Below are 14,467 nucleotides of genomic sequence, written 5' to 3' on the forward strand. Positions count from 1 at the left end.
ATAGTTTCAGCAGCTGCAGGTTTCCAACGACTAATCTTTTAAATTTTGGAATAGCGATCATATTCATCATATATCGTTAATAATCATGAACCAAATATGATTTGGTCGCCAAAATCTATAATATCATCGTTAGAACTTGTCGCTATTTTTAAACCTATCATTAACTTAACATAAGACAAACAAGACTTGGTTCTTGGTTACAACCACTAGTGATTGTAAAACGAATTATCTTAACTATGAAAGAGGTATCCTACAAATTAAAACCGCATCAAAACTTACCGTCAAACTTCTTTTAAATAATTATCGTCATTTACGCGTATCTAAAAAATGAATATATTATATCAACTTGAATAAGAATCCATCATTTGTAACAAGATCCCTTAAGCGAGACCCTATAAATACATCACATGCGTAGCACCAAACATTCACTAAAACTTCATTTACTTTCTTGAACTTGTCTTGTGCCCTCTTTCCAATACACTGAAATCCACTTCAAAATATTTATTTAATAAAAAGAAAAGAAAAGAAAAAAACTCTGCCAGGATGGCTTCTTTGATCACAACCAAAGCAATGATGAGTCATCATCATGTTTTGTCGTCAACTAGAATCACTACTCTTTATTCCGACAATTCCATCGGCGATCAACAAATAAAAACAAAACCTCAAGTCCCTCACCGGTTATTTGCTCGGAGGATCTTCGGTGTAACCAGAGCTGTAATTAATTCAGCGGCACCGTCTCCGTTGCCGGAGAAAGAGAAGGTGGAAGGTGAGAGACGGTGTCATGTTGCGTGGACAAGTGTACAACAAGAGAATTGGGAGGGTGAACTTACTGTCCAAGGAAAGATACCCACTTGGCTGGTTTGTCTTTTTATCATTTTTCTATATTGCTCCAAATATATAACTTATAGCTATATTCGTGGAAATTTTATACAAATATGTATCGTGCACACTAAACACACTCACACTGGCACATGCATATGTATATAATACAAGACAAACCCCATTCATCATGCATTATTTATAGTTATTCTATATATTACGTATACATTTTTCTTTCCTTATACATGATTTCATTACTAAGAAAGAGTAAGAGCTATTTGTCCAAAAAAAAAAAAAAAAAAGAAAGAAAGAGTAAGAGCTTAGGTTAGTACACCATGTTCGTATTTATATATCAATATATGCAGTGAGAATCAGAAGAAATAGAGAACAAAGGTTCAGATTTTAATAAAGAAGATATGCTAGTTTCCAAAAAGATATATATGCACATATATATTATTAGTCTAGGTTATATATGTTCTATTATTTCTACAAGTTTTGTTTTCTCTATTATTTTTACAAGACTACAAGTTCTAAACTGGTCATAGGCATGGTTGGTACTTCTACAAGTTGTACTCTTGACCATTGCAATCTAAAATCAGCATACAATCATGTTTCATAAAATACACCAACAATCATGTACCAAAAAATCTATTTTTTTTAGTTTTTGATAAATTAATAATATTTTTACTAAAACAAAACTCCATAAACAAAATCATCAAAATTTTTAAAAAAAGAAGTAAAAATGAGACAAGAAAACTAATGATTTAAAATGACATGCAGAATGGTACGTACCTAAGAAACGGTCCTGGTCTATGGAACATTGGAGACCACGATTTCCGGCATCTCTTCGACGGCTACTCCACACTCGTCAAGCTTCAATTCGATGGCGGTCGTATATTCGCCGCCCACCGTCTCCTTGAATCCGACGCTTACAAAGCCGCCAAGAAACACAATAGGCTTTGTTACCGTGAATTCTCCGAGACTCCAAAATCGGTGATCATAAACAAAAACCCTTTCTCCGGGATCGGAGAAATCGTCAGGCTTTTCTCCGGAGAGTCTTTAACGGACAACGCCAACACCGGAGTGATCAAACTCGGTGACGGGCGGGTCATGTGTCTGACGGAGACTCAAAAAGGATCGATTTTAGTCGACCATGAGACGCTAGAGACGATCGGGAAATTTGAGTACGACGACGTATTGTCCGATCATATGATCCAATCAGCGCATCCGATAGTGACGGAGACGGAGATGTGGACGTTGATACCGGATTTGGTTAAACCGGGTTATCGGGTCGTGAGGATGGAAGCCGGGTCGAATAAAAGAGAGGTTGTGGGGCGGGTGAGGTGTCGAAGTGGGTCGTGGGGACCCGGTTGGGTCCATTCGTTTGCGGTGACGGAGAATTATGTTGTAATACCGGAAATGCCCCTGAGATATTCGGTGAAGAATCTTCTTAGAGCTGAGCCGACGCCACTTTACAAGTTCGAGTGGTGTCCCCAAGACGGAGCTTTTATTCATGTCATGTCCAAACTCACCGGAGAAGTCGTAAGTGATACTTACTTTATACAGTCAATGGTCTTTCAAATTTTTAGGTTTTTATTGGTTATAGAGTTATATATATAGTACTATATATAGTAGATCATAGTTTATGGATGGTTTTTCTTTAGTTAACTATAACAACAAAATAATAGGATTCTTGATAATGTATATCATTGGAAATTAACCATGTAACAGAATATTGTTTGATGGTTTTTTTGGTCATTTGATTTGAATATACATAAAACCATAACGTTATATATGGTTAAAGGTGGCTAGCGTGGAGGTTCCAGCATACGTAACGTTTCACTTCATAAACGCGTATGAAGAAGATAAAAATGGCGATGGAAAAGCGACGGTCATCATTGCAGATTGTTGTGAACACAACGCCGATACTCGGATACTCGATATGCTCCGTCTCGATACCCTACGTTCTTCCCATGGTCACGACGTTTTACCCGATGCTAGGTAATGTATATAAGGGTTACTACTCAATACTCATCACCTACATTTTTCAGTTTTGATTATAGCTGGATTAATGTAATCTTATGTTAGGATCGGGAGATTCAGGATACCATTGGACGGGAGCAAATACGGGAAACTAGAGACAGCCGTGGAGGCAGAGAAGCATGGGAGAGCGATGGATATGTGCAGCATCAATCCTTTGTATTTGGGTCAAAAATACCGTTACGTTTATGCATGCGGTGCTCAACGACCTTGTAACTTCCCCAATGCTCTCTCCAAGGTAACTTACATACCCCAAACTATCGGTTTCCAATATTCAATCGTTTTGAATGAACCTTTTGATAATTGTATGAGACAGGTTGATATTGTGGAGAAGAAAGTGAAGAACTGGCACGAGCATGGTATGATACCATCTGAACCATTCTTCGTGCCTCGACCCGGTGCAACCCATGAGGATGATGGTTAGTTAAAAATTCTTTAGATCTTATTGGTCTTTCTTCGACGTGAGTTTAATAGTTTTGGTTTTGTGAAGGAGTGGTGATATCGATAGTAAGTGAAGAAAATGGAGGAAGCTTTGCAATCTTGCTTGATGGGAGCTCCTTTGAAGAAATAGCAAGAGCCAAGTTTCCCTATGGCCTTCCTTATGGCTTGCATGGTTGCTGGATCCCCAAAGATTAACTACAAAGTCTCAACAAAGATACCTTCATTATACAAAACACAACATATGTATAATTAATACCCTCTGTGCAGGTTTTGTAAATTGTTGTCCCTTATATATGCTTTTTGTCTATATATGTGATGTACAAAACCAAAATAAAAGGAACGGATTGTGGTGGATACAGTTATTAAAAATTGCACTAGACCGACCATTTCTTGCAATTCAATTAAATTACATCATCCTACGATACATCAATATACACCCAACTGAGAAACGCTATATTACAATTTACTCTATTTTCTTGTTTATTTCCCTAGGTGAAAACAAATTACAACAAAATGAAAAGAAAAAGTCAGAAAATTCAGACACTTCTCCTCTCTGCAGAAAATTCACCTTAGGTTATAATGGTGCTGCAGGTGTGGAGCCACAACTATCCCCACCCAGTGAATCGGGTATAATCACCTGCACAACCTTAGGAGCAGGTTCGGGTTCACTGGTTCCACCTATCAATTCGCAAATATGATTTTCAGTTTCATGGGGTTTGTTTTAGAACTTTAGAGTAAGAGAAAAAATGAAAACACTCTCTCTTAAGATTTTTTTTCACAAGGTTTTTCAAAACAAGTCCACAAGGATTGACTATGTATCCACTTACGAACATTCATTCTCTGCCATCAATAGGAAAATCCACACTGAGTAGCGTCGACATTTTTGCTATATAAGATGTTCCGAATCTTTCCATAGGATTCCCCCAAAAGTAATATCTTAACAAACCTTTGCAGAACGACCACAAGCACATAAACAAGGAGATAAAAGTTCCAGATAGATTAGAGTAACTAACCTGATTGAACCGAAGGAACCACTGATGAAGTTGAGGCTCCTCTCTTCATTTTTGGCTGCGATTGTCACAAACAATTTCTAAACGAATGAGTTTTAGCAACCTTCACTATCTAGCAACAGCCCTAAGAAAACAAGTTTGTAAATGAATGACTGTTGTAGTCTAGCAATCGTAACCTAGGTGAGTAAGTTTTACAAGTAGGTAGGTATAAACGATTCTTTGCAGGTAAAAGACTAAGACTAAAATAATGAGCAGACTGGTATTCCGTACCTTGGTATTTTCTTCCATATATTTCACGACCTGAGAGATGCTTCCACAATGTCCATGAAACAACGTGTAAGCCCACAAAAGAAGCTTCCTTGGGATGCTTACATCAATGACTTCAACTCCTTCATTGCCTGGAAGAAGTTCTCCAGCTGGTGCGAGTCGGGGCAGTGCGAAATAGAGGTTGATATCAGAAGGGAGTGTCACCGAAGCAGTTTCTCGGAAGAAATTGTAACAGCTTTTAAGTAGGGAATTAGCGATCTCCAAATTCCCCTCCACAACTTTATTAAAAATCAGTACGTTCTTAATCTTGGACAGAACAGGGCGCCATTTTGCCTCAAGCATTTGGGATTCTAAGGGATCCTCGAACGAAGAACTCCAGAATTCAGACTGGAGATCAACACAAAGCACCCGTCTGTTTTCCAGTAAACCAAATGATGGAGTTATTGCTTGACTTTCCTCCGAGGATACTGGCTGCAAGGGAGTTATCAGTGCCAAGCTTATAATCAGAGCTCGGCACCAAGCAAGAGAAGCATGTCTGCCAACTTTTGCCGAAAAACTATTAGACAACTTTGGATTCTTGAAACGCTTTCGAATCTTTTCATTTATGGTTTCCAGGGTCTCAACCTTGTTGTCTAGCTCAAGAGATACGATGTATTGATGTAGATATCTGCAAAAGGAAAAATCAATATCCGATAGCAAGAATCGAATGGTCAGGCTGAAACAAATTCATGCTTCATGCAAAATTGATCACCTGTATAAGCTGCTCTCTGAGGTTTCTGGACCTCTTGTTTCAGGAAAATTGCATATGTCTGGCCATATGCTTCCTTGTTCTATAAAGAGGGAAAATATTTTCTCTAGCTGGCTATCAGGGTTGATTATTGCTCCTGCAGACTCAACCCGACTCATCGAGGAAACCAGTGCTTTTACGTATCTTCCTATTGCAACTGGTACAAGGTCTTCAACGCATAGAGAGAACTGGGTTCAAAATTTGTAGAGTGCAACATTACCATTTAGCAAACTATATTCAGCTTATGACAATTTGATGATGACATAGCACGTAAAGAGCATCAAAACTTAATTCCTCTAATGCTACTGTAATTTAGGAGATGTTAGACACCAATGAAATAACTAAAATCTACCAAATTAAGCCTTCATAATACAACAATCCATTGCACAGGCTTTGACCACCCCCTTGGATCATCAGTCATCACCACAGTATCATGCAGTAGAAATCTAGAGGTTTCTATATGGTATTACCATCACCAAGTCAAAGCCTGACTTAGGGACGTTTATTTCCATAGAAACAGGATCAAATTTCATGTCATGTATGAAAAAGTGAGTACTAAGGGTACTAGCAAAGTATTTGATAGAAATGATCAAGTCCTTACCCTCTTATCTGATCGAAGAGAATTAAAGGCTCGTTCTAGTGTGTTGACATCTTCAGTTTCCTCCAATAGTCTCAAATAGAACAGTAAGTATTTGCGAATGCAAGTTATGAATTTCCGTGAACTTTCTGGCAGGTTAACTTCAAGAGCCTTCTTGTTCCCAGCCAAACCTGGAGTTTTTCGCCTAAATAGAAAGAGAGAAAAATGTACTTGAAATCGTCAGTGATTCATGATTGGTTCAGTTAGTGGAGCTAACTTTACATGATTGGTACCATTTAGTCATCCAATTTTATCATAATGTTTCTCAGAAGGTTATTCCAATCATCAGGGGATGATATCGTCAGTGTTACAGCCCCTCATAGTTCAAAGAATAACTCAAAAGTTTTCAGGCGTAAGAATGTGTCTGTACCTTCCCTTTTTAACCATGCCATCAATCTCCCACATATTGATCGTAAAACTTGACCGTGATGATTTGAAACAAAAGGAAAGTTCTTCCTTTGCTCTTTGCAGATCACTGCTCCCACCCCTTCTGTACAGACCTTGAGCAAGCATGTATCTCGCCTTATGAAAGTGTTTAAGATCTCCTTCTACACAAATTCCAAGTGCAGAGAGGCTGTCGTTGTAGAGCATATGCCATACCCCTTCCATCTGAATTGACCCCTCTCCAGATTTAGCATAACATGCTTCCAAGTTTCCATCTTGAGCTTCTTCCAGTGTACGAGAGGATCCAAAAGTCGTTGTGCCAATGATTGTCATAGCCGTATCCTTTATAGATTCATCAAAGCAATAAGAAGCGAGGACCTGAAAGGTTGAGACAGCGGAAATTATTAAGGACCACAATAGTGAACATCTTTAGCTGAAACTGAATTTTACACATGATTTTATTTTTGAAACCATGATGCGGTAGTTACAAGTTATATAAAAGACGCCTGTTTTTCTGCAAATGAGAAAGAGATTAACAGTAGAGCGTCAACTACGAACCTTTAAGGCTTCTAAGTTTTGTTTCCCGCATGCATTTAGCAGCTTCAAACGAGAAGCATGCATTCTATACACAGGATCTACGGCTGACGGATTCAATGTCATGGCTTGCTTATAATAGGATAAAGAAATTTCATACGAGTGCCCAAGCTTCTCACTGAGTTTTCCCATGTAGAATGCATGTGACCAATCTTGTCTGTACAGGATGGTTTAAGAAAAACAATTCTCAGCCTCATTAGTAATTGACCAAAGTAAAACACACTTTGAATGAAAAATAAACTATACCGATGTGAAAAGGCTTTGTTGAAATGCTTCATTGAGTTCTCACAAAATCTTGTCCATGTTGCATCCTTGGAGGGAAGCACAGACCGCTGATCATAAAACGGCACAACACTCTGAAGGCTGTCATAGTAGACCAGCGCCAAAAGCTCATGTATCTCAGACTACAATGGAAGATCAATACATAAACATCATCAACAACAGCAACATGTAGTTTTAATATACTACAGGAATAAAGCTGACAATTCTCTAACAACCCATTCCTCTATCAAAATACAAGCTGTACTAAGTTATTCCTGCAAGTTAAGCTCATTGTAATAACTTAAATGATATAATCAAGCTTATAATCTGTTCTCTCTATAGTAAGAAAGATTATCGATAACCTTAATCTTAACATCTATGGTCGACCAAATCTAAACATAACTGACAAATGGATGATATTACATCACATATCATTCTCACATATTAGCAATATCATCAAACTAATCGTCTATTAAGTGCTTTCCCTTTCAGTTTATTTTTAAATGTGATTTTCATGTCCCTATTGTATTCCCTTAAGTGGCACCACTCATAAGCATGGTAACTGGGGACATACTAAACAGCAACATCCAGTTTCTGTCATCCAGTGAGTAATTAAACCTGTTGATCTGGTGAATTTGCCAATGCCAAACTCATTAGCAGGCAACGTCTGCTTCTTCTTCTACTTGTCTCAACTCTTTGCGAAAGAGCGGAATTCTTCCTCCATCCTACAACATTTATGTGCTTACTCCCATCATTTAGTAACAAATCTACTTCCTGATTTAAGTGAAAAATAAAAACAAAAGGGAATGCAATTAATAATTAAAAATGATTAAAGACCCATTAATGATTTACTCCTTACTGCTATTTGAAGGTACATTTTCAAAATAACAGTAACAACAAGAACGAATGAAAGAACCTGCCTCGTCGTATATATTGCCAAGCTTTTCCCAACTCTCAAAGCGGAGAGGATTATAGAGCAGATCATATTTGAACAGATTTGTATTCTGCTGTTCAAACTCTTCTCCTTCCTTTGTCAGAACAAAACCGGGCCATTTATCACTAGCACTAACTTCTTCGGATTGAGCTAACAAAAAATACAAGTTGCGGTAGACATCCAGATAGGGGTCGGAACTGCAAGAAGTTTATATAACATCCTTATGTATTACAACTTCACATATATTCTAAAAATAATATATTCCGTTTTTGGTAGTGACCGAAGATTCTCTTTAGTGGTTCATCATTTTTAACGAGAACAAGAACAATATTCTAGGAAACTTATTCATCATACTTCTGCTTGTCACAAAAATCAAACATGTGAAATTTATAGACACATTTAGATCTAGAGATATACATAAACATTCATATCATCCTGCATGGTTATCTCTGCTAAACAATATATTCTTGATTATGCAAAAGAATCAGCTAAACGATATCAGACTATGGAAGGTATTTTTGGCAAGAGGAATCCATAACAAGAATGCTTTGACATACCTGTGAAGCAGTGATATCTTGTACTCACTTAGAGTTCTGCTGGGAATTAGACATTTAGTTATAGTTTCAAGGAAACCTTCAGAACCAGCCTCATATGAGAGTTTGTCTTCACATAATTCAGGGTCATCTAAGAATTTATCTATCACATTGCCAATTAGGAGATCATCTGGTGGTTGTGAAAAATGCTTTTTTATTGCTCTCAAGACTCTCCGGAGTTTAACTAGTCCAGTTCTCTGAGACAAGAAGGATATGCATAAGATTACCAGAGACTATCTTGAAAACACGACACATGTATTGAATACTGCTACGCAACACATTCTGTATTGAGTGCCCACGTGGTTTAAAGAGTGCATTCTTATAACTTACTCATTAAACCAAATATTTCTGCAATTTTAAGTTACATGAGTTACAATAGGTGTTTCGGAAACCAATGTCGGATATGTACTGAACACAACTGGCAACACATTATAATTTGTGTGTGCCATGTAGGTAGGCCATGCATGCTTAAATCTATATGCATTGATTGATAAACACCAGTAGACATGTGAGCCTAGTTACAGAAGTGAATAGCTGTTTTGGTAACTTGCAATACATTTTTTTTACTCGAATAGAAAAACCTTGAAAGCTACAAACTTGTGCTAATAGTTGTTACCTTCTCAGTGCTACCACTACAATTTAACTTTGATTCTATATAGATAAATGCACCAAGTACAAGAAACTAAACTTTGGCACGCACATATCACACACATGAAAATGAGCCTACCAAGTTAAGGAAAGATCACTCACAGATGAAGCTTTGGCATAGGGTAGTATGTACTGGAAGACATCAACACATTGTTCCTTGGTCTGATAATCTCCGCGGCTAGTGTTTTTGTGCACAGCAAGCTCATCTTCGTAGGAACCATCGACTCTCAGATTTAGACCATACAGGCAAAAAAAGCATTGATCTAAAGCGTTGTTGATTAACAACTCAAGTTCATCTTTTTCTTCTTCAGCAACTTCTTCTGTGTGTTCTGGAATCTGTTTGCTTTGTTGTTCTGACTGTTCTTTCTCCCTATAACCAACTTGTTCTTCAGAACCATCCTTCTTAGACTCAGTTTTGTTGTTTTCGTTTTTCTCAACATGCACCTCTTCGAGAAATGATTTTACTTCATTTCTGCATAATTTGTCAGGCAGTCCCATATCATGTCCAAGACCATCTGGGGAGTTAATACTGGATTTGACTTTCATGTCCACTGCCAATAAATGCTTAATCGCAAATCTAAGAAAAGCTCCTTCCTCCCCCGCACAATTTTTACCAGCACAGCAGAGCCCATATTCAGCAAGCAAATCATGGAGTCTTATGATCAACTCAACCTAAAAAATTAAAGAAATTCCAATATCACTAATCAGCAGACCAAAATAGCTCTAAATATCATGGCTGATAATCGTAGGCGATAACATTCTTAATTTGTCTCACCAAACAGACTCGCTTAACTATGTCAAACTGAGAGTCCCAAATTCCAATATCACCAAAAAAAAGGGAAAAACGAGCCCCAGTAAGCCATGTCTTACTTGGTATTTAGTAGATATAGTAGCATCAAGGTGCTGAAGTTTACAGAATCCAATAGCTGCATCGAGAAAGCAAGACTTCTTCTCTTCTTCAATCCCATCAGCATTTTGAGAATCTGAATATCTCTTAGAAAAAAAATGCCTCACGATATTTGACATAACTCTCAAAAGCAGAGCTTGTATACCAGCTACACAATCTCTTGGGGCAACCATGTCATCCTGCACATCAAACATACACATTGATAAACACGGCCACAATAATAATTTTTTCTAGGACCACCATAAAATGTTCTAATATTCATCCTTCTACATTTTACTGCCTAGTAATTAAACCATGCAAATCATATCTAAAACATTATACTCTTTGAGCTGTCTATAGTACAAGAGCCTGAAGATTGTCAAATTTTGAATTAGCATATCAAGCAAGGAATAAGCAGATAATGAATTTAAATGATTCAAACAAGCTCAATAACCTTCTGTATAATTTATCTTATACGCTTGTGCTAGCATGATCAGAATCACATATCCAAAGCAAACAAAGGTTATTAGCTTTTCAAATATTACTTGAGAACCATAACATATATGTCAGAAGAAGTTTCAGACTTACAGAGTTTCCTGACTGGTCAAGGGAGTTCTTCACTTGAGAGATACAGAGAAGAATTGCCTTGACTTCCTCCGCCACCAAGTGATCCCAACTCTCACTTGAATTTTTGGACGAGGTTTTAGGTGTCACAACAGATTCTCCCGTACCAGTTGAATCTAAGAGAACTTGCAACTTTCTTCTATGACAGTTCATATAAACCTCTACATCTATAGGCTTACTCTTCTGGCATGCTTTTATTAAAACCTCAAGTGCCGATAACTCAACAGAGGAGATCCCTTCTTCCGTTTTTACAGCGTATGCAGGCAAGATGTCTTTATCTGGAAACAAAAGAGGTGCCAGTAAATTTACACACTCCGAATAAAATTCTTTCTCCATCATCTCAGGTATGTTATTTTCCAACAGGAAATCAATCTTAAGCAGATTAATTTCATGAATGATTCTATTGATGGTCAGCTCTCGAACTCTTCTGCAATGAGGTCGCTGAATTAAGACAGGAGCTTCTCCGATACCTTCCCTGCCCAACAATGACAAACACCTGAGATATTCTTCAAGTGCTTTAGCTTTATTATCCTCCAAAATTGATAACCGTGCACTCAGCCAGAAATATCGAGCCCAGAAAGATCTTGTATCATAATCTAACACCTCCTTAGCAGCCTCATCACCTTGAAAACTCTTAAATGAGGAGTCAGAAAACATTTTCCCTCGAGAACTAGGTGTAGAGTCGATAGCATAATCAAGGGAAACAGATTCAATTATCTTAGAGAGATGGTATGTTACTTCTACCATGCATGATGGGGCATCAGGGATATCTGATCGTTTAGAGTCAAAGTCATGGTACAGCTCGGCGAGAAAAAGACTGCATTCAGGTTTCCGATCTCGGCCCCAATGTCTTGTAAGCTTTTCTAACTCCAAAATTTTCAAGGCAGTCTCACGACTCAATACATGTTCACATTTATTAGCAATATATTCTAGAAGCAAGTGACCCATATGATACGCACCATAATTTTCTAAATTTTCCTTCACAAAATTAGAAACGACGGCGTGTTCAGAAATTGGATCAGATTCTTCATTGCAGAAAGAACCAGCAGACTCTCTGTCAAAACCCCTTTTAAGGACAAATTTCTCAAGATATTGAAGGATGTCACTGCTAGGATCCTTACTGTTATCAAATTCTAACCCTTCCTTCTCAGGTTTCTGGTTCCGAAGCCGTTCAAGACGAGTACTCCGCCTCTCTTGGGGGTGTTCTTCAGAAAACACAGGCTCTTTTTCTTTTACAGAACCACCACTTTCTCTCTCGATGTTGCAATCCTTAACAGACACATTACTTGAATCTGAATCCACACAATGATCCTTCTTTTTCATACCTTGCATAACAGCCTCTGTACTAAGGGATAATTCAATGGTTATCGGTATATCAGCTGATATGCCCACAGTTTCACGCGAAGGATGCACTATCCCAATTAGAATATTTAGCAGTGCCACCCATGAAGCTTCAGGAAGTTTAAATTGCACTCTTTTTCTTAACTTCTTGGAGGTAGCATCCATGTCCTGATTCATGTCAGACACCTTTCTTTTGCCAAGAAATTTGAGCCGAACGTGCTGAGGTTCAAGTTTATCTATACCCTTGGGAGCAAAAGGAGCTGAATCTGTGTCTTCAATACAATGTTTAACATGCAAAGCACGAGAATGTGATGGCCAATGCCTTAAAATCAGATTTGCAACTGAAAGACAGGAAACTTCATCACCTACGGCAATGAGAACTTCTAGAAGTTTCTCCATGCAGTTCCCTGCACATTAGCCAATTCAATTTTCAAGAGGGAGGGAAGGGTAAATGCAATAGTCCATACCACATATGAGTAATGTGAACCCAAAAACAGAGAGAGAAAGAGGAGAACAGTGCGTACAGTTATTGGGGCTGCAGAGAAGTCCCTGTTCAAATGCCCATCGTGAAATACTCAGTAATCCCATAGAACATGATAGGGTTCCAAGATGGTTCCAGAGCACAGAATCTTTTGCATCTAAGTCTATAGCTTGAAGATAACAGTTTAGAGCATTCTCGTAGTGACTTGAACCAAGCTCAAGAAAGACAGTGGCAAGATTCTTCAGAGCCAAAAATCTGCAAACAGAAATTATTTATAGGCGAGACCACAGCACTAATGAACTAAAAATATATGAACTAGACAAAATCAATTAGTAGACATGTAACCAATAACTAGATGAATTAAAACGATGGAGCTTGACCTGAGATGATGGAGATGATTGTCGTTTGCAATAGTCTCCACCTGGACATAATGTCAATAAGAAGGTCATTCATCATCCAAAGAAATCATCAGAGTAAGTGAAGAAGATGATTTTACTTTGGAGTTGGTTATAATAGGATCTTTAAGGATAGATTCTAGCAGCTCCCGAGCCTTGTCATAGTCTTTAGCTTGCAGCTTGAGAAGACCATCATGATATGTTTGTGACAGATGAAACTCCTGAAGAGGGCAATTTAAAAAAAAAAACAGTTCAATATATTTTTCAACAATGAGCTAATCTAACTTCTTTATACCAAATTGAGAAGAAAGAAGCCCTGAATCAGAAGAAAACCTGAGCTTCTTTGCTAGGAGCTAAAGGTTCCCACTTCTCTGTGGACTCCGTATCATTGATCGCTGCAATCGAAAACTGAAAAAAAAAAAAGCGAAACAAATGCAAAAAAAATCAAAAACTAACCGATTAAAAGGGGGATCAAAATTAAATCTTTGCCCGAAATTATCATTACCATCTTGATACTCGAAGCTGGTAATGGTTGGGGTTTTCGAGTTCTTGGCGCGAAATTGGTCAATCTTCTTCTTCTTCTAACTAGGGTTGATGATGCACGTTAAACACATTACTAGAGTTTTAGATTTCACAGAATTCTTTTCTTTGTTTGGTCTGTTCGTCCTCTACTGTGTTTTTCTTTTGTTTTGGCTATTTTGCCGTCTGTTAAAAAATTGGGGTTTTCCGATAATGTATTGTATATGCCTGAATTATGGAAATATCACTAAAAACACTTTTTTGCACTTTTGTATATATTGCAATTAAGATTTAATTTTTCTATTTTGAAGACTTTTTGTTAAAAGAGAGATTTGCTAACTCAAAATTACCGGAGTTAATAAGTTCGTTCTCATCAGATTAGCAAAACATTCATCTTTAAAGAAATCTGTTTATCTCACGTAAAATTCTACTAATTGGCAGCAGCACACTACTTTAATGGGCCTATTACTATTTCAATATGCACTGAAAACTTCATTGGACTGTCCAATAACATTATAACATTATTAAAACTAAACTACATTTGTATTTGGGTTACAATTTTATAAAGAGTAAGACTCAAGATACTAATTGGGCTGCAGACAACTTTAAAAGCCTTACTACAAAAATCAAAACCATTCTTAATTAACTAACAACCAGGTAAAAATCTCAGTACAATATTTACACTAAAAATAGGTGCCACCCACTATGCAAAAGTTTAGGGCCACGAACAAAAAAACCTGTAAATTGTTATGTCTTCACAATATGTGTTTTAATACACATGAATTTTAGCTACGGTTAATGTAAAT

General features: G+C 37.5%; 2 protein-coding genes across 5 annotated transcripts; one reads left to right on the forward strand and one right to left on the reverse strand.

Annotated features, from left to right (window-relative positions):
* Positions 1-423: 423 nt before the first annotated feature.
* CCD8 (carotenoid cleavage dioxygenase 8) lies at positions 424-3,688 on the forward strand. 2 transcript variants are annotated; one of them, NM_119434.4, is made up of 6 exons: positions 424-858; positions 1,600-2,361; positions 2,624-2,820; positions 2,908-3,097; positions 3,176-3,278; positions 3,350-3,688. In NM_119434.4, the coding sequence occupies exons 1-6, from the start codon at positions 544-546 to the stop codon at positions 3,493-3,495; spliced, it is 1,713 nt and encodes a 570-aa protein (NP_195007.2). In that variant the 5' UTR covers positions 424-543; the 3' UTR covers positions 3,496-3,688. The 2 variants fall into 2 exon arrangements, with proteins under 2 accessions (NP_195007.2, NP_001329787.1); NM_001342177.1 differs by having other exon boundaries at positions 2,908-3,278.
* AT4G32820 (Tetratricopeptide repeat (TPR)-like superfamily protein) lies at positions 3,359-13,852 on the reverse strand. Of its 3 annotated transcripts, NM_001160810.2 has the most exons (20): positions 13,648-13,839; positions 13,476-13,550; positions 13,244-13,363; positions 13,128-13,168; positions 12,791-13,002; positions 10,890-12,673; positions 10,286-10,501; positions 10,191-10,217; positions 9,518-10,087; positions 8,732-8,964; positions 8,161-8,371; positions 7,859-8,014; positions 7,226-7,383; positions 6,944-7,136; positions 6,372-6,763; positions 5,966-6,146; positions 5,329-5,552; positions 4,581-5,244; positions 4,314-4,368; positions 3,772-3,978 (listed from the first exon to the last, which is right to left on the reverse strand). In NM_001160810.2, exons 1-20 carry the CDS (start codon positions 13,648-13,650, stop codon positions 3,875-3,877), a joined length of 5,619 nt encoding a protein of 1,872 aa, NP_001154282.2. In that variant the 5' UTR covers positions 13,651-13,839; the 3' UTR covers positions 3,772-3,874. The 3 variants fall into 3 exon arrangements, with proteins under 3 accessions (NP_195008.6, NP_001328748.1, NP_001154282.2); NM_119435.7 differs by lacking the exon at positions 10,191-10,217 and having other exon boundaries at positions 3,359-3,978; positions 13,648-13,852; NM_001342178.1 differs by lacking the exon at positions 10,191-10,217 and having other exon boundaries at positions 3,675-3,978; positions 4,128-4,368; positions 13,648-13,843.
* Between the last annotated feature and the right edge of the window lie 615 nt (positions 13,853-14,467).

This window comes from Arabidopsis thaliana, chromosome 4 (assembly GCF_000001735.4).
Source record: "Arabidopsis thaliana chromosome 4, partial sequence".
NCBI classification, from domain to species: Eukaryota; Viridiplantae; Streptophyta; class Magnoliopsida; order Brassicales; family Brassicaceae; genus Arabidopsis; species Arabidopsis thaliana.

Coding starts and splice junctions, on each gene's coding strand:
- AT4G32820 (NM_001160810.2), bottom strand. Junction 13,364..13,475: donor CTCCTAGCAAAGAAGCTCAG/GTTTTCTTCTGA, acceptor TGCCCTCTTCAG/GAGTTTCATCTGTCACAAAC. Junction 13,003..13,127: donor AATCATCTCCATCATCTCAG/GTCAAGCTCCAT, acceptor TTCTGTTTGCAG/ATTTTTGGCTCTGAAGAATC.
- CCD8 (NM_001342177.1), top strand. CDS start 544: ATGGCTTCTTTGATCACAACCAAAGCAATGATGAGTCATCATCATGTT. Junction 859..1,599: donor GAAAGATACCCACTTGGCTG/GTTTGTCTTTTT, acceptor AATGACATGCAG/AATGGTACGTACCTAAGAAA. Junction 2,362..2,623: donor CCAAACTCACCGGAGAAGTC/GTAAGTGATACT, acceptor ATATGGTTAAAG/GTGGCTAGCGTGGAGGTTCC.